The sequence below is a fragment of the Stenella coeruleoalba genome (assembly GCF_951394435.1).
Source record: "Stenella coeruleoalba genome assembly, chromosome: 5".
In the NCBI taxonomy this organism is placed as follows: domain Eukaryota; kingdom Metazoa; phylum Chordata; class Mammalia; order Artiodactyla; family Delphinidae; genus Stenella; species Stenella coeruleoalba.
The window spans coordinates 98,925,827-98,953,271 of NC_137150.1; the positions used below are offsets into that span (position 1 = coordinate 98,925,827).

The following is a 27,445-nucleotide window of genomic DNA, read 5'->3' on the forward strand; positions in this document are numbered from 1 at the left end:
CCCTGACAACTCCTTTCAGCCAGCCTCCCCACCCAAAAGTCCTGATAATGAGTCAAAAGGAGAGAGTGTTAGGCCGAAATTACTCAAATAATTACTTTTACTCTTTTCTTCTACAGGCACAGTAGCAAGAATTTCCAGCATCCTTTAAAATCAGGATTAATTCTCTCTCCGGGAGCAACACGATAGTAATTATAGTTGACTTAGTACAAAGCAGCACAGTGTAGCAGAGAGCCCCAAAGGACAGCGATGGAGAACCTGGACCGCTAGCTCCCTAAACCTGGGCAGCTCACTTACTCCTTCCGGGCTTCAGTTTCTCCATTCATTAAACGAACAGTGCGGTACTAGAGCACGTCCCCAAATCCTGAGCCTCATCCCGCCCCAATTCAAGAAAAACCCTCATTTATTTCTTTTTGCACCAGATAAGAAAATGTGCGGGCTTGAACTCCCAACATACCCCTGCATCCCGGAGCTAGAAGCAAGCCCCCTCCCACCCGCTGCGGGCCGGCGGCGGGCGTGGAGAAGGGCGCTCAGCAGGAGGGGCCGCCGGAGCGTGCTCACGTCGCGCCGCTCTGCGCTGCCCCGCCCCCAACCCACGCCGCCGCCCGCTTGGCTCGCGGCCGCGCGCCCCACGCAGAGACCGGTGAGTGGAGCGGTCTCGGCTCCCCGTCCCCGCCACTGCTATGTGGGGTGGTGCTCAACTTCCGGGCGTCCAGGCGCGAGTGTGGATGGAGCAAGGTCGGGGTTGGGGGGGACCGCAGGGCTCGGGCCGAGAGCTTCGGTAAGGCCGGGCCACGGCCAGCGGGCTCTGTTGGTTTCGGGACGGGGGACGCGCGCCGACGCGCTCGACGATCCCGGGCACTGGAATAGTGGACACGCTGGGTGTGGTGCCGCCCAGGATTGCGGATGGCCTGGGCACCAAGAGTAACCACGTGCTCGGCCGGTGGTCTTGAGACGGGACGAGCACACGGAAAGTTTGGAGGTTTGCAGGGAGGGTGATGCAGGCCTTGGCCCCGCTCGGCGGGCTGTATGGGAGCGCCACGTGGGCTGTCCTCCCGGGCGGGCCTAGGAGACCGGCTTTATGGCAGCAAAACCTGAAGTGCGGGCGGGAGAGCTGCGTCTTTCTCTCCCCACCGTAACTTTAAAATGACATTCTACCCTCCCTTTCTTTCATTTGTCACCGAATATTTCTAGAACGGCTGCTCGACTGTTGGGTTGTCCATCAGGTTAATGAGACCAGGTGGTTCACTGTGTTTTAAGGAAGTATTGGCCTGGGAGTCGCAGGCTCTGATTACTCCAATAATCAGCTGTAAATTCGGCGCCGGGCCTTTGATTTCACTGGGCTCATCTTTAAGTGGAAAAGCCTGATTTATCCAGCTTCTAACACCATCGCTTGGATAGTTTTGCCTCTCTGCCCTCATCCTTTGTAACCTCAGGGTTACTAAAATACTTTAATGAGGTTCAATACATTATTTCTAAAATAGAATTAAAAAGATAAGTGCCAATCACAGCTTTAGGTCAACAGGAGAACCACTTTTCCCTCTCTGAGCTGGTAAACATCAATGAGGGCCCAAAGGAAATATTTTAAGTCAGCCTAGGCAAACTTGTTACAGGCAATATATCGTTTCTGTCAGTTTGTGTGCGTCTAACTGAGCTCAGTTTGCCTATGATCCTCCTCTATGTTAGTGGATCTAAAATTCTCCTGCTGAGAACTGTTAATTTTCTTTTTAACTTCTTTTAAACTGTGTTACTGCAGATTTCTGGGCTCAGCTACCAGAAGTGTTGGTCCAGTAGGTTTGATATGGGGCCCATAAATTTGCATACTAACAAGCTTTCCTGGTGATTTGACTACACTTTGTAAAACACAGCTCTGGAGCTTATAAAGACACACCTCCCTCTCCTGGTTGGTAATGACCTCTGATGGCTAAGGTGCCTTTCAGCTCTGACCGTACTGTTGAATACTCAAGCTACAGCTGCCATCCAAGAATAATCCCCACTGAACAAACCATCTGTTTTCCCCTAACTCTGTTTTGTGTAAGGCTTTTGAGATTTTTTTCCTCTAAAATTGTATACAAAAGATGAAAAGGGGAAAAAAATTCAGCAAATGTTTATTGAGGACCTCCTATGTGCCCTGGTCTGTGCTAGGCTCTGAAAATGTGCAGATAGTTGCTCTGTGTTAAGACTTCTGGTCAGTGAATATTACCATAGAAAAGGAAGTTAGGACACTTAAAAATATAAAGGCTTTGTTTGTATTTGTTGCCTGTAGAATGGGTATCACTATTGATTTTCTTGTGGAGTTTAATCCTTCAAAGTTGTTTAGATTAGTTGCTGGTTTTCATCTGTGGGCAGTTAGTAAAATATGAACCTTGAATCTTTTAACTTAATCTTTTTACATTTGAATGCTGTGGTCAACTTAAGTTGGAAACAATTGCTTTTTAAACGCTTGCTTTTTTTCCCCCTGTAGCTTATGAAAATATTTACTCTTAACTTCTGTTTGGGTGGTCTGTGAGATTCAGAGGCAGGCTAGTGTTGGCTGTACTTTTCCAGACAAAGCATTCTCTTGTTTAGTTCCTATATTTCTTAACATTACAAAACACACTTTTTGCTTTTTTCATTTTTAATGTTTCTGAAATTGTGATGCAGCTTACTATTTTGTAAGTTTAATATGGTGGAGTATGTCATCTGTTCTCTCAACCTCCCAAAAGCTGTTAAAAAGAATGGTTGTCTTACAGTATGGGCAATGTGAGAATCAGAGAAATAGTATGTTTGCCTAATAACCACTAATCTACGTTCCAATTAACTGAGCCTCAAATCATTTCAAAATGAACACATAGAAACAATAAATGATGTAACTTTTGGCAGTAAAAGTAGTGAAATTCATAGTCTAACAAAAGCATTCGTTATGCACTGTTGGGATTTATTTTGTTACTGATTGTAGATGGGAAATATGCTTCAAGTGATTTTATTTTTGGCTTAAGTATTTTGCACACATTGTTTCACCACACTTCCTGGTGAATATGCTTATACTGTATTCATATACTGTGCTTAAGGAAAACAAGCCTTTTGTTTGCATCTTCCTGCTGCTCCCATCCCTTAAATAAATTTTAAACTGACCAATTGTAAGGGATAAGAAATGTGTAGCTGAATATGAAATTACTTTTCCATTAATAAACACCTTTAATTATGCAAACCTTCTGAGGCAACCTAACAGTTTTTAACAATTAAATGTGAGCATTGTATCCCGGGTCCCCAACACCATCCCCGGGGTTAGTGATTTGCTAGGACTCACAGCTGATTTATTACAGCAGATGGAGACCAAGTGCTTCATTGCTGCAGCAGCTAGTTGTGACAACATGTGTGAAATGCTGCCAACCAGGGAAGCTCATTAGACACTCAGTGCCCAGGGTTTTTATTGGGGGCTCATCATGTAGGACCTTCTGGCTGGCATGTATCAAAATTCCAGACACCCAGAAGGAATGCGGGTGCTCAGTATAACCTGCATTGTTTGTCCAAACAGCTTAGACACAGTGAGTCCCTCTTTTCAGTTAATGGTGGTGGGAACACATCTGAAATCTAAGTTCCCAGACCTGACATCCACCACATGCTGACCTTTCAGAGGATAGCAGGTGGCTCTTTTCTGCACAAGCAATGCTGTCTACTGAATCTGTTTTCGTATCTCTTGTATTTCTTCATCACTTCTGGGCTCCAAGTACTAGCAGTACTTTGTCTCACTGAAGCTTTGATTCTTCAGTTGAGAAAGCACGCTGGTCTGTTTAACTTAAAAAGAATAAGAAATATTTTCAGAAAATGTGTCTCATTGATGATATATCCTAAGACATTAAAGTTTTTTTCCCCAAAGTTTAAGAAAAAAGCTTAAGCCCTTACCCCTTCAATGCAAGCTTTTAGTATCAATTTGTATTAGTTTTATACTATGGTCCTGTGTTTCCTGCCCAAAGCATTGGACCTTTTGAAGGAACTGAGCTATTTGTGGGTACAATATTTAGAAGCTAAAATGAGGCCACTAGAGTGTTTTAAACAGTAGCGCCCCCTTATCCACGGCTGACAACGTCCCAAGACACCCAGTGGATGCCTGAAATCGTGGATGGTACGGAAGTCTGTATATACTGTGCTTTTTCCCTATTCACAGATAGCTATAACCAAGTTTAATTTATAAATTAGGCACAGTAAGAGAATATCCGAATTGCCAGCATCGTTACTCTTGGACTTTGGGGCCATCATTATAAAGTAAAATAAGGGTCACCGGAAGACAAGCTTTCTGATACTAGGACAGTCAGTCTGATCACCAAGACGGCCACTAAGTGACTAATGGTCTGGGTACACTAGACAGAGGGATTAATTCTAAATTTATTTTCTAGATTTATTCTGAATTTATCAATTATAAATTTGTAAGTTGTTGCAATGTGTAACACATTTTTCGGGTGCCTACTTCCCAGGCCAGACCATTAATTCTACTCAGTCTATAGTGTAGCTGAAATACAGCTTAGTTATAATGACAAAAGAGCAGAAAACAGTGTGCTTGCAATTCTGATAGCCCAACAAAATAGAAAAGCATGACATTTATAAATAAGTTACTGGTCTCTGGGAAAAATTGGTTTTTATAAGCACAGTGGTTCTTAACCTTTTTGGGGGATGGGGACTCTTTCAAAAATCTGGTAAAAGCAATGGACCTACCCCCTTTCCCAGAAAAAAAATTGATTTTAAAATAGCATTTTGTTTCAGGAAATTCATATAATTTAAATTCATACATTCTTGAACTCCAGATGCAGGACACCTGCATTGTAAACGTGACGACAGTTGTGGTTTGAGGCAGTTCTGAGAGACCTTTGGCAATACTCAGGGGAGTCGATTCTCTTGCTACTCAAGTGTGGTCTGTGGCCCAGCAGTAGCGTCACTACCTGTGGACTTGTTAGACATGCAGAATCTCAAGTCCCACCCGAGCCCTAGGCGCCCAGGGGATGTGTGTGCACGTGAAGGCTGGAGAGAGGAGAGCTTTGTTAGAAGTTAATGACGTTGCCATTTTATTATGTCTTATTTTAGTTAAAAAGGTAGAGCTTTTAAAAGCCTTGAGATATAACTATCTTTACCCTTCACTTTCAGCCCCCAATTAGTTTTCTGCTTTATTTTAATTTTTCTGATAAAGTGGCAATTTTTAGGAACAAGCTGAGGTTTGGAAGTGAGGCAATTCAGGTGGTTAAGGACCTGGGAGCAGGCATCTTCTTGCCCCAGCCGTCAGGTGGCGCCTCTGGCCCAGGTGGCCTCCAGGACAGCAGCTGGGGGTAGTGCTTTGGTGAGGAGCACCTGGCCGTGGGCAGCTCTTGAGTCAAGTATTTATAACTCAGAGTGCATCTAATTAGATTTGGGATCTGGTGCTGATTAAAGCCAACTTTAAGATTTCAACTTTGCTGTGTCAATGGCCACAGGCTAAAAACTGTGACTAGGAACTGCTGAGATAGTTGAATCATTTAATTTGGGATAATTATACCTTCCGATAAGTGATGAATTCCATGACTTAGTGCTCGTGTACAAGAAAAACACGCCTTCCTTTCTGTGAATATGTGATCTGCATAGTGTTTGAGGCTGAATCATATCTTGGAAGAAATGGTGTTGGCTTCAGGCTGTCTCTTATTCTGGTAGAAATGGCCTTGGTTTAGGAAGAGTTCGCACAAAGGCCTAATAGTCATGCAAGTTGTGTGTATGAGATCCTCTGACACTGAAACTGGGACGCCTAATCACGAGTGTTTTCTTCTTTTTGGCAGGTTTGCGTTTCCTCACTGCCTTGTCTTGAAGACAGCGATGCCAAAGAAAGTGAAGCCTGCAGGGGATGGGAAGGAAGAGGGGCCTGTTCCCTGTAAGCAGGTGAAGCTGGAGGCAGCTGGTGGGCCTTCCCCTTTGAACCTTGACAGTCCCAGTGGCCTCTTTGAAAGTTTAATCTCGCCCGTCAAGACAGAGACTTTTTTCAAGGAATTCTGGGAGCAGAAGCCCCTTCTTATCCAGAGAGATGACCCTGTGCTGGCCACATATTACCGGTCCCTGTTCAGGCTCTCAGATCTGAAGAGTCTGTGCAGCCGGGGTATGTACTATGGAAGAGACGTAAATGTCTGCCGGTGTGTCAATGGGAAGAAGAAGGTTTTAAATAAAGATGGCAAAGTGCACTTTCTTCAGCTGAGAAAAGATTTTGATCAGAAAAGGGCAACAATTCAGTTTCACCAACCTCAGAGATTTAAGGTAACAAGTTCTCCCCAGTGCAGAATCCTGGTGTGTATTAAAGTGCTACCATTTGGCCACAGATCAGCTCGGGGGTAAATCTGTTTTGATGATGATTAGGCTGCTGCCAGTTTGAGAAGAGGTAGCACCTGTTTGGTCTTCAAATGCATTACAACTTCAGTGACTCTGTGTTCCCTTTTGGCTAAACTGTTAGAATCTGCAACAACTCAGGCTGGACGTGGTGAGGTGCAAAAACTAAATTATACTTCAGGTTTATAAAGTTTGTTAAAGTGACGTTACACCTCCAGGAGCGTTTCCGTGGGCTGGTTTATGTTTTGACACATGGTAGACATTTCTGTTTGGCTTGTCCCTTCACTGTAACTTAAGGCATGATAGTGTCAAGGTGATCATTTTTTCCTTAAAGTTGCCTCCCTCTACTGCCTACATCTACCTAAGTAGAGACTTCTGAGCAGTGACCAGACCACATAGGCACCAGAGGCACGTTTAAGAAAGAGACTTCACTCTTATTAACAGTAGCCCGCCTGGCACTGAGGGGCAGGGGCCTGGAACTGCTGCTGGGGGGGCATTCGCAGGTGGAGGGTAGGTTGGATTTGCAAGTCGGGAAGACTGGCTAACCTTTTATTTATTCTGCGTCAGTGGTTGACATTTGAGAAATAATTTGCCTCCTCTGTGCTCAGTTTCTGTGTTTATAAAATGTAGACTTAGGATGAGCTAATCTGCTCTTAGAGGCATGAGATCTTTATGTGACAGGTGGCCCAGAACAGTTGAGGGCCCATTCTGAGTTTTAGATAAAGTTTATCCCCATTCAGAAATGCCCTTCTGTGACCCATGGCTGAATCAAAATGTCAGCTTAGGAGGAGGAGAGCAGCACGTGAAGTTCCACACTGACCGGGTGGCTTCTGGCTGTGTGGTGGCTCCTAGGACTTTGTCATCAATTACCAGTAATGCTTCTCACGATGGAACTCAAGTTGCCCTGTTAGATCCATTAGGCCTCTCTCATCTGTTGAATGCCTTTCCCTTTCTTGTCTGCAGGATCCTGAACCTATTTGTACTCTGGATAAAGTACAAGTACTCTTAGACTTTTCAGTACAAGCACTCATTCCAAAGGAGTGAGGCAATCATGAGCAGTTGAAATGTCCTTCGAATGCCAGCCTTTTGTCCCTAGCACCCAAAAGGAATTTATAAATCACTTGCAGACCAAGTCATGATGTGTATTCAGAAAATATGGACACCGAGGTACTTCCCTCTGAGCTTGTCCTTGACTCTTTACTTAGCTAGAAGCAGCACTTTTTTTTAAAAGAGTGGTTTTTAGACACCTAAGAAGTATGAATAGAAAAGATCACTGATGTTGATTATGTAATTTGTTCACAGACCAGCAGAAAGTTATTGTTTGGCATATGTGTGGTGTCCTCTGTGGCTGTCATTTTTGTGCTGTAGAATCATCTTGGGCTCTTCTCTGCTCGTCTGCTTAAGTGCTGCATGTTCCTCTTCCCCAGTTTCAAGTGGCCAAGACTGTGTTTCCTTTGCCCTGTTGACTCAGCTCTCTAGCCATGTTTATTAAAGCAGGAAGGATGAGCTTTCCCATCTCAACGCAGCCCCCGGGCTAGACTAGGATGCATCCTGTTTTGCTTGTTTTTTCCACCACCAGGACTTGAGAAATCTGTTAGGCCTCAGGAGCTCACCCTCTTACACTAGAAGCCGGGTTCCAAGTATTATATTGTGACCAGATTTAGTGTTGTGTGTGTGTTTACTAATGGATATGTCGGTATCAGGGTAGAGAAAGTATAGAGGCAGTTCCTCATTGGCCAGATTGAGAGAGTATCAGAGTGAACAGTCAGCCCTTTCTTTATCAGGTCACACCGTGTGCACAGTTTATTATTCTAGTTTGTCTGGAAATGAGTAAGGAGGTAACCAGAGAGTGGTGGGTTGTTCCCCATCTGCTTTGGGTAATCCGTGTATCAGGAGTCCAGATGAGTTTACCAGATATTTACATGTGTTCACTTTTGAACCCTCCAACAGACATTTGAAATAATTGGGGCAATCACTGTGGTCTCCATTTTACATGGAAAAAACGAGTTCACAGATGTGACTTTTCCATAGCTACTAAGTAAGGACTTCTGATTCCAAAATTAAAGCATTTTCCTAACCATATATCTAAAGATATTAATTGAAATGTAGTAGGGCTTTGGGCATGTTTGCTTTCACCTTTAGGTGTGAGTGTGGGCTTCTGGTCTTAGCTGTTGTGTTCAGCTGAGCCTGCAGATAGGTCAGTGGAGAGAGGAGGAGCCTCCTCTTTCCCTTTCCCTTTCCCATTGTTCTGGGGTCCTCCTTGGCATCTCCAGACATAGTTGGGAGTCACGAGTCAAAGGAGACAGATTTCAGGAGCCTTGTTTGTGCCAGAGTCAGCACTGGTGAAGCTGTAACAGTTGTACACTTCTTTGCAATGTAAATAGGCTTTGGGATAAATATGCTGTTTCCCACAGTCTTAGGGTGGGAGTCTTCCTTTGCAAATAAAGAAGCTGACTTGTACCTACAACTTGGTCGGTGGTGATTTGACTCCAGATCCCTTTCTAGTGGGCCACACTGGGCAGATTGAGAAGCTAAAGGTTCTATTTCCAGGAGAGATAGAAAAATTGTACAAATGATGGGGTTTTCAGTAACTTTTTTTTTTTAATTAATTTATTTTATTTTATTTTTGGCTGTGTTGGGTCTTTGTTGCTGCGCGCGGGCTTTCTCTAGTTGCGGCGAGCAGGGGCTACTCTTCATTGTGGTGCGCAGGCTTCTCATCGTGGTGGCTTCTCTTATTGTGGAGCATGGGCTGTAGGCGCACGGGCTTCAGTAGTTGTGGCTCGCGGGCTCTAGAGTGCAGGCTCAGTAGTTGTGGCGCACGGGCTTCATTGCTCCGCGGCATGTGGGTCTTCCCGGACCAGGGCTCGAACCCGTGTCCCCTGCATTGGCAGGCAGATTCTTAACCACTGCGCCAACGAGGGAAGCCCTTCAGTAACTTTTCAGAAGAAAAGAGACATGTACTCCTCAATTACAGACCCAGAAGCTTGAGTTGGGGGCCATAAAGTCACCCATATGGTCCTGAGACACCTCTCAGGCCATCAGAGATGGAGAAAGAGCAAGAGAGAAACTGGTTCTAGTTACTGTATAAACGTAATTACAGGGCCAGGTCCTGCTGGCCCCTCCCAGGTATAAATTAGGCAGCTTGGGAGATCTCTTAACTCTCGGGAGCTATTCAGATGCCATAAAATCATCCTTCCTGTGTTGCCTGAGATGTGTAAGTAGAGAAGCTCAGTGGTCTATACTGAAGATGTCTCCCAAAGCTTTTTTCATGCTGACCCAATTCTTTCCCACTTGGCATTTTTAATACTGTAGTTTTTTTTGTTTTTTTTTTGGTGTTTTTCAGTCCAGTGGTAGGATTGACTCCCAAGCTGTGGTCACTGGTTTACTCAGCAGATACTTTTGATGTTTCAATGTCTCGTGTGTGGCAGGCACTGTACATGCATGTGCTTGAAGGGGCTCTGCAGTGTTCTTTGTAGGTGACTTCTTTAAGGTAGTTCCTTAGAGGGGCAATACAGAGTCATGGTTCAAGGTGTGGGCTCCGGAGCCAGGCTGCATGGATTTGAATCCTGGCTCCATCATTCATTGGCTGTGTGTTCTCGTGCCCGTTTCCTCATTGGCATTTCCTCATTGGTAGGACCCACCCTATGAGACGGGGTGGCGGGGAGGGTTGTACAACTGAAGTAGGTAAAAGCGCTTGGAAACAGCGCCTGGCACATAGGAAGTGCCGATACCTACGTGGCCTAACTGCTGCCTCTCCTCTCTCACCTGCCTCGGGACAGTCAGGTTTCTACCTTGCAGGGATGTGTGGCTCCTCTCTAGGCCCCTCAGTTCGACTTAGGCCCTGAAGAGCTGATTAGCGACTGGAGAAAGGGAGCATTCCTCGACCCTGTTTACCCCTTCGCTGTCTTGTACCCCCTTCCTAGGTAGTCATTTCTGCTTCCATTGCTCTGAGTACCCTTTTGTGCAGGCAGTTCCCAGATGTACCCCCTAGCTCTTCGTCTTGCCAGAACTTCAGACTTAGCCAGGCAGCACATGGGGGTCTTAGCAGCTCACACTTAACACTGCTAATATACGGCTTTTCTTTTCTTCCCCCTGAATGCTTGTTCTTTAGCAGATCTTTCCCATTTCAGTGGAACTGGGAGCTGACTAACTGCCTCAGTCAGAAACCCAAGAATGTTTCTCTGATTTATTCTCCCCGCTCCCATACCCCAGCCATCAGCATGTCCCGTCAGTGCTGCTTTCTGAGCGCATCTCGACTTTTCTACTTCTCTCTCCCTTGCCCACCACCCTGGTCACTCCCAGCCTACGCTGCTGCCTTCGTAGCTTCCCCACGGCTCTCTCTTGCTTTTCTACAATCAATTCCCCACACCGCAGCCTGAGTGAGCTTTTATAAGTGTGCATTGGATCCTGTCCTTGTCCTGCTTAAGATCCTATGACTCCCTGTTGCCTGCCTCTCCAGTCTCGTCTGCTGCTGCCTCTTCTCTGTGCTGTTCTGCACGAGGACGGAAGGGTCCTGAGGACAGAGGCGCTGGCTTGGGCACCGTTGAATTCCAGGTGTCTGGAACATAATAGCTGTGTGATAAAGACTTGCTGAGCGCATAAGAACATATTCCTTGTTTCTAATGTATTTTTCACCTCTTTCCCCTCCATCATTTTTTTTTTTTTTTTTTAAAGGATGAGCTTTGGAGGATCCAGGAGAAGCTGGAGTGCTACTTTGGCTCGTTGGTTGGCTCGAATGTATACATAACCCCTGCGGGTTCTCAGGGCCTGCCGCCCCATTATGATGACGTAGAGGTGAGGGGGGAGGAAACTGCTCGGCTCCGGGAGGACGAGTTGCTGCCAGCCCGGGTTAGTGGGTTGTCAGGGTTCAGTTCAGCTCTCGGGCCGGGTCTCTGCCAACTCTTCCTGTGCGGGCTCTGCAGAGCTTGACCTCAGTCACCGGGATGTTGGGCCAAAATTAATCCCATCAAACTGGTTTCCTGCTCCTTCAGAAAGGGGAGATTGTTTATTTACTAATATAAAGAGCCACACATTCCTCCGAAATAGGTGTTTTTTGAATTTTCTACAGAAAAGTGTGATTGGCTTTTTCTTTAATATTATAATGTATGGTCTTTAATAAGGTGAGGTCTTAAGTAATTCTTACATCTGCTTTCTTTTGTCCTTTTTCTGTAGCTACCAAAAGTATATATTTTTTCCATTTGTGAAGATCTTGGGGCAGCTTGAATGAAGGTCATGGTTTCACTTAAGCGCTGGCGCCTTGACAAGTGTTGATTTCATTCTCATGTGGCTGCCAAAAAGAGTTAACCCTTTGGCTTAGGTATTTCATAGTTTTATTTTTGTACCAAGACAATGTGTGAACACAGAGTTATTAGTAAAAAACCTCTTTTTTCCCCCTCCTTTGAGAGCAATTTGATATCAATACTGTTTCCAAAAAAATTAAAAAAAAATATTTCTAATAGGGCTTCCCTGGTGGCACAGTGGTTAAGAATCCACCTGCCAATGTAGGGGACAAGGGTTTGAGCCCTGGTCTGGGAAGATCCCACATGCCGCGGAGCAGCTAAGCCCGCGAGCCACAACTACTGAGCCCACGTGCCGCAACTACTGAGCCCACGTGCTGCAACTACTGAACCCCACACACCTATTGCCTGTGCTCCGCAACAGGAGAAGCCACCGCAATAAGCCTGCGCACCACAACGAAGAGTGGCCCCAGCTTGCTGCAACTAGAGAAAGCTCGCGTGCAGCAGTGAAGACCCAACGCAGCCAAAAATAAATAAATAAAATAAATAAATTTAAAAATATATATTTCTAACAGAACTTTAAAATATCTTTGGTTGAATGAAGAATAAAAAAACTTGACATTTTCCTATGTGCCAAGGATTGTATTCAGGATTTTAGACACTCAGTAATATCCGAAGCTTGGCTTTTCCGTCAGAGATTATGGGCTTTCAGCTGCCTGATGGAAGATTTAAAAGAATGAGATAGTGGGATAGATATTGGAATATAAAGAACTCAGCGAGGCTTTCATGAAAGTGAAAAGAATGACTAGCCCTCCAGTGTCAGACTTCACGATTACCTGTTTTTAAAAGTGAATACCAGTAGTGGCAACTTTAAGTGTATAGTGAAATGTATCTGTGATCTTTTATTTTTATTTTTTTATCTGAAATTTGTGATTCATCTAAGCCCTGAGAGGGCTAACACTCTAGAAGCACTTTGCCTCATGAGTTGTCTGGAGGCTCTCTGACACTCCGGGGTCCTGTGCTTCCTGTAGGTTTTCATCCTGCAGCTGGAGGGAGAGAAACACTGGCGCCTGTACCACCCGACGGTGCCCCTGGCGCGGGAGTACAGCTTGGAGGCTGAGGACAGGATCGGGAGGCCAGCACACGAGTTCACATTGAAGGTACGGGCCTGCTTTCGTGGGTGCCTTTCCTGACACAGGTTTGGTTTGAGGTTTGTGTAATGGTCCCTGGCAAACGTACCCAAGAGGCTGGGGGCAAGTGGCTCTCATTCCAGCTAGCCAGCACAGGGTGGGGCGGGGGGGCTTCTTAAAGGACATTTGGTAGTTTTTAGCTGCGGAAGTGAGCTGAGGAAATGTTAAGTTCATTTTCCAAATCACCTGTCTCCAACTATAATCCAAGTGCAACAGGAATGAATTATGAATTCAGTAACCACTGACTTCTCTAGAGCAAAAGTGGAAGGCATGGCCAGTGGTCACCGCTGGGTCGTAGGCTGCTTGAGCAGAGCACGGCCAGGGACCCAGTAGTTTTTTTTGGTAAAATTCCAGTCTGACCCCTTTTCCTCCTGATTGTGCAGTAGACTCTCTGCGCTCCCTTCCCCCTGCATATAGTACCCAGAAGAATAGTCAGCACGAAAGCCCTTGAGGAGGCTTTCCCCAGGAAGCCAGGTGGCTCGAGCATGTGCTGGTTCGCTGGCATCTTGCTGCTGAGAAAGTGTGTCTTTGAGCAGTTAGCTGGATGGGATCATAGCCAATCCCCAGCAGGTGGGGTTGTTGAGGAAAAAATCTTGGCTAAGAATAGCTGCATAATTAAATTTTATACCTTTTCCTACAAAACTTAAAATTTAATTTCCTTCAGTGGTAATAAGAAAATAGGTAATTTAAACCATACCGAAGATTCTAACCAAACTTGCATATGGTTATTGTTTTTGTATTTCTTGTGTCTTGACGTTATGCTTAGTATCTAATTCCTACTCAGGGCCTCATAGCTCTTTCTTGATTTTAAGATCTTTGCCTGCCTGCCATAACTGGGAGAAACAATCTCCCTTTTTAGGATGGGTGCCTGTGTTATAGGGGACTTGAATAAATACAACAATAAAGGTACCGTTCTTCATTTTTTTTTTTATGCTCTTGGTCAGCAATCAGCAAACTATGGCCCATAGGCCAGAAGTCTGGCCTGCTGCCCGATTTTCTATATAAAGTTTATGGAAACACAGCCACACTCATTCCTTATGTACTGTCTAGGGCAGAGTCAGCTAGTTGCCACAGGGACCATGTGGCTCACAAACCACAGATATTTACTGTCCGGCCCTTTACAGAGAGAGTTTGCCAGCCCTGCTCTTGGCTGATTATTTTTAAGCCAAAGACTAAGCTGTCCATGGTCTCTGAGGCCAGGGCTGAGTTACCCAGACTGACATCTGGCTACTTGCCCTGCCCGAGTGGGTCGGGCTTCATGGTGGTCATAGAGGGCATGGGACTTGCAGGGACGGAGCATTGCACGCTGCTCGTGCCCATCCTGGTCCCAGCTCACTACGAGAAGCCCTGAGTCTCCTGGAAGGAGAAAGACAGCATTGTGTCCTGTGGGGATTTTCAAGTTGTATGTCTATTGAGTTTTTAATCAGTGGAATTCTTCAAATGAAATCTTGCATAAATGCCCAGTGTGTGAAATCGAAGATCTGAGTCGCTCTGGGTGGGGGTGGGCTTGGGGGCTACGATGAGCGGTCTGGAGCCCTCCTCACCCCTCTTCCTTCCTACCCAAATGGCAGCCTGACTTGTACGTCTGCCAAACCTGAGGTCTTGGGGTGAAGACCACCCCTATAATGGATAGACATCTCTGTGCCTTGGGGATCTGACAAACCTGGGTTTGAATTCAGCTGCTGTCACTTAACGAGCTGCATGTCCTTGGGCAAGTTATTGATCTCTGTCTCAGTTTCTTCTTTGTTAAAATGGAGATCATAATGTTTATCTTGTAGGTTGTAAAGATTTAAAAATATTACTTTGATGCTGCCTTTACAGTGAAATTCCATGGAAGTGATGGCTATATGTCAGTGTATTGCTGCCTATCAAATTAGCACAAACTCTATGGCTTGAAACAACACAAATTTATTATCTTGTAGTTCTGCAGTTCAGAGGTCCAAAAGGGGTTTCACGTGGCTGAAATCAAGGTGTCAATAGGACTGTGTTCGTTCCGGAGGCTCTAGGGGAAAATTTGTGTCCTTGTCCTTTACAGCTTCTGGAGGCTGCTCACATCTCTTGGCTCACGGCCCCTCCCTCCGACATCAAAGCCAGCAACATGGAGCTTGGTCTTTCTCATGCTGCCCTCTCTCTGGTTCTCTCTTCCAATACCCTCTTCCACTTTTTTTTTTTTTTTTTTTTTTTTGTACGCGGGACTCTCACTGTCGTGGCCTCTCCCGTTGCGGAGCACAGGCTCCGGACGCGCAGGCTCAGCGGCTATGGCTCACGGGCCCAGCCGCTCCGCGGCATGTGGGATCTTCCTGGACCGGGACACGAACCCACGTCCCCCTGCATCGGCAGGCGGACTCTCAACCACTGCGCCACCAGGGAAGCCCTACCCTCTTCCACTTTTAAGTATCCTTGTGATTACATTGGGCCTGCCTGGATAATCCAGAATAATCCCCCGTCAGCAGCCTTAATTCCCCTTGTCCGTGTAACCTAAGTATTCACAGATGCCAGGTATTAGGATGTAGACATTTTTGGAGACCCTGCCATAATGGCCTGTCTTCATTTCCTCGACTCTCCCACTGTTGGGCACCTTTCTAGCAGGGTTTCTTCCTCATTGTTCCTCTAGAAATATTCTCAAGGGTACCTCCACGTTGTCAGGTACAGCGGTCAACTCCTAGTCCCCTCTTAGTCTGCCTGTCGTCAGCATTTGACACAGTGGGTCACTTCCACCCTGTCCACTGGCTTCCGGCATGCAACCTTCTCTTGGTTCTCTCTCCACCTTCCTGACTGTCCTATTCATTCTCCTTCGCTGTTTTGTCCTCAGTCTTCCTACTTCTCTAATTTGGGGTACAGGGCTCATTTCCTGGACTTCTTTGATCAGTCAGCATCCCCTCCCAAGGTTTCAAATACCCTCTACACTGATGTATTTTAAATGCTGTTTTAGATATCTAGCCCACATCTCTAAACTCTAGACTCATAATCCAGCTGCCCACTTAATGTCTTCCCTGGAAATGTAAAAGATACCACAAATTTAATATTCCCCAAACCAAAATCCCATGTCCTACCCTGTCCCCAACCTCCTTCTCCCTGCAGATGTGTCACTCTTCTTCTACTTGTTTGGGGCAAAATCCTTGGACATAGATTTATACAGAAGCCTCCTACCTAGTGTCCCCTTTGCAGACGTTTCTGACATAACAACCATGATGATCCTTTTGTGATCCCTGAACCCTTTGCCCAGACCTCTACTGTCTTTCCGTTAAACCCAGAATAAAAGCCAAAGTCCTTTTTTTTAAAAAATAACCAATGCTTTATTACTTAAATGGAAAATTGATAGCATAGTAAGTTTTAATGATCTAATTAATGGAAAATTATAATAAAATTTCTTTAAAATATTTTTCAACATCCTAGTGTACCACCATATTCATTACCATTGTGTATATTTTCAAAGACATTAATACCAATGGAATAATTAAAGACAATGAAAATGGAACTCATTTATACCCAATCCTCCTTTTCTCAAGGCTTTATGCTGCTGGTTTATGTAGCCTTTGGATTGAAGCCAGAAATATTTTTTTTCTTGGTTAAAATAATTAGCTTTTCTAGTTCTTTCAGAGTAAACAGAAACAGGACAGTGGTATGTCAAATGGCTAAGTCCTTAAAATGGTCTAGAAGGCCCTGTAACCTGGGCCCTCTGCTGCCTGCTCACTGCACCTCCCATCACTCCCACCTTCACTCACTACCTTCCTGACACACTGGCCTAACGGATGCCCCTCAACCTGCCAGGCACGTTCCAACCTCAGGACCTTTGCACTTGCTCTTCCCTCCTCCTGGAATCCTTTCTCCCCAGGTCGTTGCATGGCTGGCTTGCTCGTTTCCTGAAGTCTCTACTGAAATGTCACCTTAGCAGAGTCAGGTTTAATGGACCATGCTGGGTCAAATAGCCCCTCTAATCCCAGACACCCCCCGCCACCCCCCACTTCCATCAACATCATTCCCCTCCTCCTCCTTCTGCTTTTTTTTGTCTTCTTTGCATTCGCCATCACTTGACCTTACTTATTTGCTGCTTTATTTTATCCTTCTTGCCCCACTAGAATGTCTTCATTGTCTAGTGTACCTTCTCCCTTCTCAAATGTTTTTCTCTTCTGGAATGTGCTCCATCAGGGCAGGTCTTTGTTTCGTTCAGTGCTCTCTCCCCCGGTGCCTAGCACAGGTCCCTGGCGTGGGTGGTGGGCAGGGAAGGGTTAATCAGGTGTTTGTGGGATGGATAAATGAATGGATGGATGAAATATGTATGTGAGGGCCTCAGTCACAGGGCTGGCCCACAGACTCTCACAAATGATACCTGTAATTATGAGTAATGCATTTGTTTACTGGAAGTACTAGTTTCCCTGTCAGATTGGTGTTATCCAGGGCAAGATAGCTCTTATGAGTACATATATAATTACTTATGTATGTACTTAACATTAAAAAGAGAAGTTTTTTTAATCTGATATTTCTTGAGCTCTTTCTCCAGGGCCCATGCTCTTAACCAGTGAGACAAGGCTTCGCAGGGCTGCAGAGAGCAGATAAGCGACTCCCAAGATTCCCTCTCCTCTGCTCAGGCAACTGCTGTATACAGAATGTTCTTCTGGTTGGGATTAGGGAGGAGGAAGCTCCAGGGCAGTAGTGATTTGGGGAAAATATTTCTGTTCCGTGGCTTGGGAAAGAAATAGGACAGGGTGGAGGAGGCTCACCTGCCCGAGAAGGGACTGATCTTTAGTTACGTATCGTGTTTAGGTTCAAATGAAGGGTCACAGGGTTTTTCATCCATTCTTCCAGACATCTTTTGAGCCTCTGGTGTGTGCTGAATGCTTAGGTGGTTTAGGCCCTGGGGATACAAGATGGATCTGGACCCTGCTTGGAAGAGCTCACAGACTCTCAGGGACTGGCAGGTACAATAAGAATCATAATACAGCCACAGCCACTTGCCCAGCATTGCTCCAAGAGCTTTCTGTTTCTGGCCGTGCCTCGCGTGCGTCATGTGGGATCTTAATTCCCCGACCAGGGATCAAACCCACGGCCCCTGCATTGGAAGTGCAGAGTCTTAACCACTGGACCGCCAGGGAAGGCAGCTCCAAGAACTCTTTTCCTTTAATCCTCAAAATAATTCTGTGAGATTTGGGGCGATGGCTTCCATTTTACACATAAAGGAACTGAGGCCTCGGGAGGTTAAGTAATTTGCTGGGGCCAGCAGCCAGGGAGTGTAGCCTCTGTATGGCTCTAAAGCTCCTATCCTCACTGCCCCCTTTGACGGGTGTGGAGGGCGGGAGCAGGCTTCCCAGGCACGGGCTGTCACCTTGATCCCAGGGTGGCTTCAGGTGTATCTGGTCTCAGCTTATGAATAAAGAAAGTGACTTCAGGCTCTGGAAGCCTCTCCAGGATTGGGGTTCATGGTGACAGGTTGACAGACACAGCAGAGCTAGACGGGTGGATACCACAGAGAACGGCATGCAGACCACTGCTCGAATCACCACATAGAGGTTTCTAGAATGCAGAACTGAAACAGCCTTTCTAGAAGAACGAGAAGATATCCTCCCTACTAACTCCTTCCCCCCTTTTGTTTTTCCTTTAGCCAGGAGACTTGCTGTACTTTCCCAGAGGGACCGTTCATCAGGCGGACACTCCCTCAGGGCTGGCCCACTCCACGCACGTGACCATCAGCACCTACCAGAGCAGGTGAGCACTCACCTGCAGCCTCGCGTCCCCGACAGCTCCGAGCTGTGGCCACAGCGGCGTGTTCGGGAGATGTGAGGGAGTTAGCTGCTTCTCTCCTCCTTACCCGGCCCCGGGGTTTCCGGCTGACTTCCTATTCCTTCAGCGTCCTACCTGTGCCATTGACTCACTCATCTGGGCTTCCTCCTGGCCTGTCATGACCCTGACTCCACAGAATGCTGGGAATTGCCCAAATAAAGTCTCCCATGGTTTGGGAAGATAGAAGCATAGCTGTGGGTGTGGCAGTGTGTTCGTGTTGCCAGGCTGGGCTTGTAGTCTCTCTCCCACAACCCCATCCCCTGCCTCTCTCCCTCCCTCCCTCCCTTCCCCTCTCTGTCTCTCTCTGTCTCTGTCTCTGTCTCTCTCTCTCTCTCTCTCTCCCCGCCCCCTTCAAATTTTTTTTTGATTGTGGTAAAATATTTATAACATAGAATGTGCCATTTTAACCATTAAGTGTCCAATTCACTGACATTAATTATATTCACACTGTTGTGCAACCATCACCACTACCTGTTTCCAAGACATTTTCATCACCCCAAACAGAAACTCTATCCATTGAAACCTCTGGGTCTATTTTAAGGCTTCCATTTTTTTACAGTTCATGAAATTAAAGTCAGAAAGGAAGTCTGGAACAGTGAGTCCTGAAAGCACACGTGCTAAAAACAATTCCAATTAAAACCACGTTCCAGTTCAGCGAGTGCCTCGTCACATGACAGGGCCAGGGCAGCAGTGCCCAGTGAGTCATTTCCTGGTAGCAGCAACCTCAGTAGTCCAGGTCCCATTAAAAACGCCAGTCATTAATTTATTCATCATGCAGCACTACACCTTGTGCTAGTTGCTGAGATTGTAGGCATTGGACTGAAGGCGCTTTGAGAGAACTTACTCTCTGGAAGTGGTGGAAGGAGGAGAGATAGGCATGTAGTTACCAAACAGTGTGACACATCCCATCATAGGTTTGCAGAGGAGACTCTGGGAGCACAGAGGAACACACTTAGCTAAGCCGGGGTCTCAGGGAAGGCTTTGGAAATGACTTGACACCCAAGCTGAGGGAAATTTACAGGATGAGTAAGTAGAGGTGGGTCAGGAGGTCAGAGTAGGAGAGGATATTCCCGGCCTGAGGGACAGCCAGTCGCCTCCTAACTTCAAAGCCGTATCTTGCAGAACAAGTGAGTAAGCATTCTTCTGCCTCCTCATCTGGCTTTTCAGCGAGAAGTGAACCCCCTGTGTTTAAGAGACAGGAGGAGCTAGCTGGAGTCTGGCCTGAAGTTAGGCTCTCTTTGCCCACAAGTAGAAGCTAAAGCTTGTTTGGGGCTTCCTTTATGTAAAATGCCCTTGGCACCGTGACTGGTTAGGTGCCTTGCATAGCGAGAAACGGTCTCTGAGGGCAGCTCGAGAAGAACAGAGGTGACTGAGGGGGTGGGTCATAGGAACTGGGGAAGGGCAGGCTGCAGGGAGGCTGAACCAGAAGTTCGTTCTGGACTAAAGCAGCTCTGGGCCTTGGCAGCCGCATATTGATAGTTTGGCCCCATGAATGTCCATCTTCTGGTGTCCCGCCGTTGAGGTTACTCAGCTGCTCCCTCTTTCTCTAATTCTCCCTCTTTTTCATTTCTCTTGGTTTCCTAGTAATCGGTTTTCGCTCCCTTGTTTTCCTTCCTCGGTTTCTATTTACTCACAACATTGGCTCATCACAAGGCATCCTCAGTTACTTCTCTGACCTCCCTCGATCTCGTTGAACCTATTAGCTTTTGCTTCCACTGAGTGCCTGACTTGCTGTTTCCCAGTCCCCAGGATGAACTGGTAGCCTTCCCTGGTCCCACCCACCCCCTCTGCAGGCAGCAGGGCTGGGGAAGAGAGGTCTGAGTCACAGAGGATGCCTGCTGGGGGCTGTGGGTAGGCACCGTGACCCGTGCATCTAAGCTGGATGCCGACCTGGGCCTTTGTCAGTGGGGCCGGTGCTAGAACGGGACAGATGTAACTCGAGGACCATCGGTCCCCGGAGGTGTCCCTATGCTTTGGTCCTGGTGCTCCTTAAGGCCTGTGGCAGAGTGAGGACTTGGGCCTTTTCCTAACCCCTCTCAAGGGTAGCATTGTTGGAACATTTAGGGCCAGCTGTGTGAGACAGTGGCCTGTCGATTTGGCTGCTTTACCAAAGTGAACCCCTCCAGAGGTGTTGTTTCCAAACTTTGGAAAGGCCCAAGATCCGTTTTCCTAGAAGAACACAGAGCTCAATTTAACGGCACTTAAACTCCTCTGTGAGCTACTGCTGCATGACTTGTACCTGGGACCCTTCAAAGGACGATATTATTTCATGCTGCTGAAAGGTCTCTATGGTCCAAGTTCAATCAAAGGTGTGAGGTTGGGTGTAGCATTATGTCACAAGCGGTGAGGCTACCACGGAGGAGTGGACGTCTTGGGGGAAGTGTCTCTCATGTGGCTTTTGTCCTCTTTTGCCACTTTTCCAGGAGGGAAGCATAAAAGTGTTAATTTTGTTACTGCGTGAGAAGCAAAAGTCATACTGTGAATTTCCATCTTGCATGCAGCCAGCAATCTGAAATCTGCTGGTGACACAGAGGAAAATTTTAAACAGCTCAGAAGTGTTTAAAGAGAGCAGCCCCACAGCGTGTGCTTCTCACACTGGCACACATTGAGGAGCGAGCGATTCTCAATGCCCCAGAGAAAGCAGAGGCAACTGAACACTGATGCTCGTCCCGAGATGGTATTTTTGGCCTCTGGCTTCTATCTCCTACCCCAGTAAAACCACTGCCAGGGTTTAACAAGTTGCAAAATCAACTGTTTTGAAATTGTTGATGTTGGATATTTTGCTGAGGAATTTTTACAAGGAACAAAGGAAAATGTAGTGTTTAACTGTTCAGATGATTACACAGTCCGGGGATCTTGCTGTTACCCTAAATGTGTTGCTTTGGATTTTTTACACATAAAAATCCTTTTAGGTCCTATAATGATTGAGGGTTAAAGTTTCCTGCAAAGCTCTCCTCGAGGCTCTGTGTTACATAGTTGAAAACATTAAAAAAAAAAAAAAATTGGTCCCTTAAACTTCCTACTTTATGACAGTCTGTAATTAATTCTCTGGTATCTTTACATTTAAGACAAATCATGAAGGAAGCCTAGCTTCCCACCTTTAATTTTGCACCTGAGTGTCTGGGATGGGAAGTAAGGGAAGACTGACTGATGAAGGCCGTAAGTCTTTATGCTGAGTAATGTGAAATTAGTGGAACTCAGGACGTCAGGGCAGGGGAGTTGGTGTGACAGTTTGTAGCTTTAGGCTTTTAGTAATCAGTGTTCTGTGCACATTTCTTATGTGTTCACTCTTTTTTTTTTTTCTTGGTACACGTTCCAGTTCATGGGGAGATTTCCTTTTGGACACCATTTCAGGGCTCGTGTTTGATACTGCAAAGGCAGACGTAGAGCTACGGGCCGGCATACCCCGGCAGCTGCTCCTGGTAAGGCGTAAAGGCAGGTGGGAAAGGAGGGGTAACCACGGCCCAGGCCAGCTGAAGCTGTGGCTCCCTCCTCGGGACCCCAGAGTCCTCCCCGTGCGAGCCAAGCTCGTCTTCTCCCGGGCACGGTGGTTTGCAGAACGGAGTGCTGCACATTGCATGCCGCCCAAAGGACCAACAGTGTTGTGCAGACGGCCCGCTTCCTGTACTTCATGGCGGCAATGGCAGGCACCGGGAGCTCTGGCTGAATCAGTGGTTGAATGAATAACTAACCTGGCTTGGGAACTGTAGCCTGAGCACACGTGAGATCACTAGTTAGGACAGACCCACTGGAGAGCCTGGCCTTGGTATGCTCCCTGGCTTTCCTGTCCGTCCTGGTTTTACCTTTGAAACAGCGGCCCTGTTGGCTAGTTTTGAGAAGCTGAGTGCATCAGTGCTGAGTTGAGCAGAGGGCGCTTTTGCGGTCTGAAGCAGACACCTTAGACGCGATTTGCTTTTCAAAAGGCAAAGCCGAGACTGTGCCATATTCCCAGGGATCCCTCTTTTCAGGCAAAATCCTGAAAATTGATCTTTTTTTGCAAACGGTAGGCAGCTTAAGATGAACAGTGGTTATGAGGAAATAAAGGGATACTGTTCTTAAGGGAGTGACGTGGATCTGCGTCTGCCCTGGGTGATGGTGGTCAGTGGACTACTCCAGAGACTGGGACCTGGGCAGTAAGGTCACTGGAGTCTGGGCCCGGACTCACTTCTGTGTTTCTAGCAGGTGGAAACCACAGCCGTTGCAACAAGAAAATTAAGTGGCTTTCTGAGGATGCTTGCAGACCGGCTGGAGGGCACCAGAGAACTGCTTTCAGCAGACATGAAGAAGGATTTTGCTATGAACAGACTCCCACCGTACTATGTGGGAGATGGAGCAGAGCTTTCAACACCAGGTAGAGCTTTGCTCTTTTCTTCTAGGTGGTCAGGGGCTAATGTGGGCTATTTTGAGCTTTTCTGGGTGGGCACCTCTTTGAGCTGATGGAATGTATGAAGCATTTGAGGATTAATGTGGGCCTATCCTTAGTGTGAGGTTGGACAGGACATGCAGCCTGATGGGGAATGAGAGCCCTGTGATTTGGGGTGAGGAGTATGTGTGGTTAGGGTCCCTCTGGAATTCATCATCTTCAGGAAGTTTTAAGAACTTGAACATTGAAATAATCTTGTTGGAGTTAACCCAGGGATGGGTAAAATGTTGCCATCAGCAGGGGAACTACCAGAATGCCCAAGATTATCAGACCTGCTCCCAAGTCCCAGGTGACTATTTTGTGACAGGTGTCAGGTACAGATGACATTGATAGACTTCTGGGTGGATGGTGATACCGGTGTTCTGGAGCAGAGACCACACCACACTCCTGTAGTTGGACAAAGCTGGGTTTATTGACTTGTAACAGGGAAGAGAGCACGCCACTGGGGGCTGTAGGCACCTCGGTAAAAGGATGTTGGAAAGGATTTATAGGATTTGGGTTTGAGTTAGGTGATTTTCAGGAGGGTTCAAGGAAGCAGGGCTTTGCTCGGGATTGAATGCTGTCGGGAAAAAGGAGGGATTCTCGGATTGGGTCTCCTGTAAATCTTAGCCAGTAGCAGGAGGAGTGAAATGAAGCCAAGGTGACAGTTGGTAGAGCAGCAGCAGCAGTCACTCAGGTCAGCCAGGATAGGGCACGTCTGGTCACTTCTGTGGTGTGGACAGTGTCCTTGCTTTGGCCTGAGTTCTGACCTGATGATGAAGTGGTCTTGGTTTTGTCTCGATCTCTCTCAGACACAGCGTGGCCTTGCTTAATATCGCGGTTCTGTGTAATGGCCTGTGTTCAGCTGGAGAACATGGAGACACAGCCGTGAGTGCCAGGCTGGCTCTCAGGCTCCTTCTCTCTTAGTCAGGTACAGGGAGAGTTTCATTTTCACTAATTTTCATAAAAGCCTTATCACCAGTGGAGAACCACTGAGATACACACTCTACAAGGTCCCTTCTAACACTGATTCTATGTACATTTTTATTATAGTCTCGGGGTGGGGGGGCAGGAGTTTAAAATTTGTTTTTGATAGCATCTACTCAAAATAGCACATGTTTTCTCAGCACATATTTTAATCTTTAGCAGAACAGTGTTCTGAGTATCACCTTATGGCCCAGGATATGTTATCCAGAGTTTTCCTTGCCTTAGTCCTTACAGTCAATAAAGTTATGATCCCTCAACTCTTTCTCCAGCCAGAAGACCCTGTAAGGCTGGTCTGATTGTAGTGGCTGCTTTTTCACTAAGTTAAATCCAATCTAGGAAAGAGTAGTTTTTCCTGTGGACTTTATTAGGTGGCTTTTTTATGACACTGCACTTGACCTACACAGGCTGAATAATTTGCCATGGTCATGGAACTAGTAATTGGAGGGGTGGTGCACTTTGAGCTCTGGAAGTCCTTTCAGAGTCCACATGTGGAGCAAGCAGGGGAGAGAAACTGGAGACGTGAGAGCATTCTGTGCAGAAGGCATGGTGGCCCTGTCTGTACTGTGATAGTATGTGCTCCCCGGGTACTGGTGACAACTATTTAAATGAACTTACAGTTAGATAAATAACAACAGAAGTCTGTATGTGTGTCTTCAGTATAAGGATGAGCTCCATCAAGATGTCAGCTACACTTTTCAGATCACCGTACATGTCGGGGAGAGCGAATACTTGAGCTGGAGAGGGCGCCCCACATTTGGCTTCACCTGCAAATTGTTACTAAGTGTACTTCCTAAACAGTTGCTCCTGCAAGCAGGTTTGAGCCTGCTGCTTTCCTCTCTGAAAGATGGCTTTCCCTGTCTCTGGGTTTTCCAGGTGGACGGTTACCGGGGTTGGACAGCACTGTGAGGCTGCAATTTAGAGACCACGTTGTCCTCACTGTAGGACCCGATCAGGACCCATCCGTGAGTATCCAGAGGGGAAGGGGGTTCCGTTCTTCTCAGGGCATTTCCATCACAGGCCCCAGGTTATCAGACTGACAAATGGCCCTGCCCTCCTCCTTTGGGCATCCACCTCCTCACAGCTTAACGCCATCTCTTTAGATCAGATCATGCCCAGATCTCACTGTTATGGTTCCAAGGTTTCCTGCCTGTTGGGCATTTGAGGGCTTGTCTTCGGCCCCACAGAACCCTCCTTCTTTTCTCTAATTAGTAATTAAATGTCTGTTCTCTGTCTCCTAATTCAGGCCAGGTTGCCTTTGCTTAGACGGCCGCAGACCCCGTTCATGCGTCTCCCTGTCTCAGTCCCTCGCCCATCCCGTATACGGCACAGACCTGCCTTTACATATGGTTTTGTTGATGGTTCTTCTCAAAAACTCTCTATTCTGTAGATGATGGAGAGGAAAATCTACATTCCATACCCTTGCCACCTAGCCCAGTGGTTCCCCAAACTGACTGATTACAGTCAACTGGAAAATTTTTAGAACTTGTAAGTTCCTGGGCTTCGTCTGGTGTGGAGCCTCTGCATTTATTTTGAAAGCACCCCACACAACCCTAAAGCCCTTGGGAACTCTCCCATGCCCTGTGGCTTCACCCTGTTCCTCCTAATCAGCTTTCTTGGGAGGTGTCCAATGAATGTCTGGAGGGGATGAGAGTCGGGGGGCACCGAGATGTCTCCAGAACCCTATTTTTCCAGCCATCAGGGCCAGCCCTGGAGAAGACTGGTTTATAACATATATATAAAACCTAAAAAGTATATACTCCCACATCCCCATTTAAAAAAAGAAAATCCTAGTTATTCTGCTAACCAATCAATCAGTTTGAGGCGTTCTATTTCAGGCTAAGGCTTTGGGTCCTCGTCTGAGTGAGAGGTGACAAGGAATTTCTAAAGGTTCTGGAAGAGATAATAAACTGCACTGTGTTATGGTGGGTGGAGAGGGACGGGAAGTCGAGACCATTCGGGAGCCTACTTTACTATACGTGGAATAGAAGTTTTTATAGATCACATAGCTGGTATTTCTTAGGAATTAATATTTACTCTGTGGTGTTCATAAATTGTCCATTTATGTATACCTAGGAATGTCATTTTTCTGATGCAAAAAGATAGTGCAGGTATGATGAAACGAAAAACTTGAATGTTTCATTGGTAAGTAAGTTGATATATAAATGGTTGCTTTTTCATTAGGTCGTTTCTGAAGATGCTGTTATCTTTTTGAAAAATGACGAGTGGTTATTTGCTGCATACAAATAGTAATCTGTGAGCACTATAATGAAATACGTATATTCTACATTGCGTGTGTATATATCTATATTTATCTGTATCTCATAATTTTTTTGCCAGAAGGATTCTTCTTTAGTGTTCAATAAATTTCACTTAAGCACTGAGGCATTAAGATTTTTCTTGGTGTTGACCTTTGTTATTGGAAAACCCTCCTAGTATTGAAGTGCTCAATATTTTGGTGTTGACGACTTGCTGTGTTTTTTTTTTTAAGGATGAAACTCGAGAAAAGATGGTTTACATCTATCATTCCTTAAAGAATAGGAGAGACACACACATGATGGGAAATGAGGAAACAGAGGTTTGTTCCAACCTAAAATGCATGTCTTTCCTGCGATTTGGTGGCTGGGAAGAATCTGTTACCTTTGATTTATGGGTAATGACCTTTTTTATGACTGCAGTGTGGACTTCACATTTCACAAATTGACAGCCCTTGCACAGGGATGATTAAGTCAGACATTTCTGTGATATATGTACCCACTTTAAAAGATACTAGGACCTGTGGCCTTGTGGGAAAGGTGTAGCAAATGTGAAGCATTTCTCAAAGGATTAATATTTCTTACTCTATAAAATAGAATACATTTCATGAAGTCTGAGTTTTCATGTGGGAATTAGCAACTTTCGTAAGTTATCATAATTTTTGTAAGTAGCTTATCTGAAACAAGTTTCATACTTGTGAAGGATATCAATAATGATGTATTGAGAAATTATGGAAAATGCCACCTAAGTGACTAAATAGTTTATCTTTTTTCAGTCTCATGGACTTCGCTTTCCTTTATCACATATCGATGCACTGAAGCAAATTTGGAACAGTTCAGCTATTTCTGTCAAGGACCTGAAACTTACTACAGATGAGGAAAAGCAAAGCCTGGTATTAGCCCTCTGGACAGAATGTCTAATCCAAGTAGTCTAGTGCCTTTGCTTCTTTTTAAATATGTATATATAAAATAGTAGACACTTGATTCTGCAAAGATTTACATGCTAGGGAGCCCCTGTTGCTTTGAACCAAGGACATAATGAATGTAACTTTCCTTACCTGTGTATCTAATAACATAACATGAGACCTACCTGTTAAAGGTGACCAGTTGGCCATGTGTACTAACAGAGGTACATAGAAGAAAGAACAGCAAATTACTAAATGTCCCAGAAGGTGACAAAAACCGTACTTCTTGACAAGTTTATTTAATCCAGTGTGGTAGAAAAGGCACAGCTCAATAAATGTATCATTTAAATTTACATGTCGTTACCTGGCTTTGTCTTTGTTC

At 45.9% G+C, this 27,445-nt stretch overlaps 1 protein-coding gene across 6 annotated transcripts; it reads left to right on the forward strand.

Annotated features, from left to right (window-relative positions):
• Nucleotides 1-606: 606 nt before the first annotated feature.
• On the forward strand, nt 607-27,416 carry RIOX2 (ribosomal oxygenase 2). Of its 6 annotated transcripts, XM_079921996.1 has the most exons (10): nt 607-640; nt 5,775-6,243; nt 10,987-11,160; nt 12,581-12,709; nt 18,339-18,442; nt 21,837-21,939; nt 22,697-22,868; nt 24,780-24,868; nt 26,395-26,481; nt 26,935-27,416. In XM_079921996.1, the coding sequence occupies exons 2-10, from the start codon at nt 5,812-5,814 to the stop codon at nt 27,091-27,093; spliced, it is 1,449 nt and encodes a 482-aa protein (XP_079778122.1). In that variant the 5' UTR covers nt 607-640; nt 5,775-5,811; the 3' UTR covers nt 27,094-27,416. The 6 variants fall into 6 exon arrangements, with proteins under 6 accessions (XP_079778122.1, XP_079778119.1, XP_079778120.1 ...); XM_079921993.1 differs by lacking the exon at nt 607-640 and having other exon boundaries at nt 5,574-6,243; XM_079921994.1 differs by lacking the exon at nt 607-640 and having other exon boundaries at nt 5,574-6,243; nt 22,700-22,868.
• Nucleotides 27,417-27,445: the final 29 nt, after the last annotated feature.

What these genes read in the sequence shown, in the direction of transcription:
- RIOX2 (XM_079921993.1), top strand. Translation starts at nt 5,698, where the DNA reads ATGCAAGTTGTGTGTATGAGATCCTCTGACACTGAAACTGGGACGCCT. An exon ending in ACGAGTTGCTGCCAGCCCGG is followed by an intron (nt 11,161 to 12,580) that starts GTTAGTGGGTTG and finishes TGCTTCCTGTAG; the next exon opens with GTTTTCATCCTGCAGCTGGA. An exon ending in GACCCGATCAGGACCCATCC is followed by an intron (nt 24,869 to 26,394) that starts GTGAGTATCCAG and finishes TTTTTTTTTAAG; the next exon opens with GATGAAACTCGAGAAAAGAT.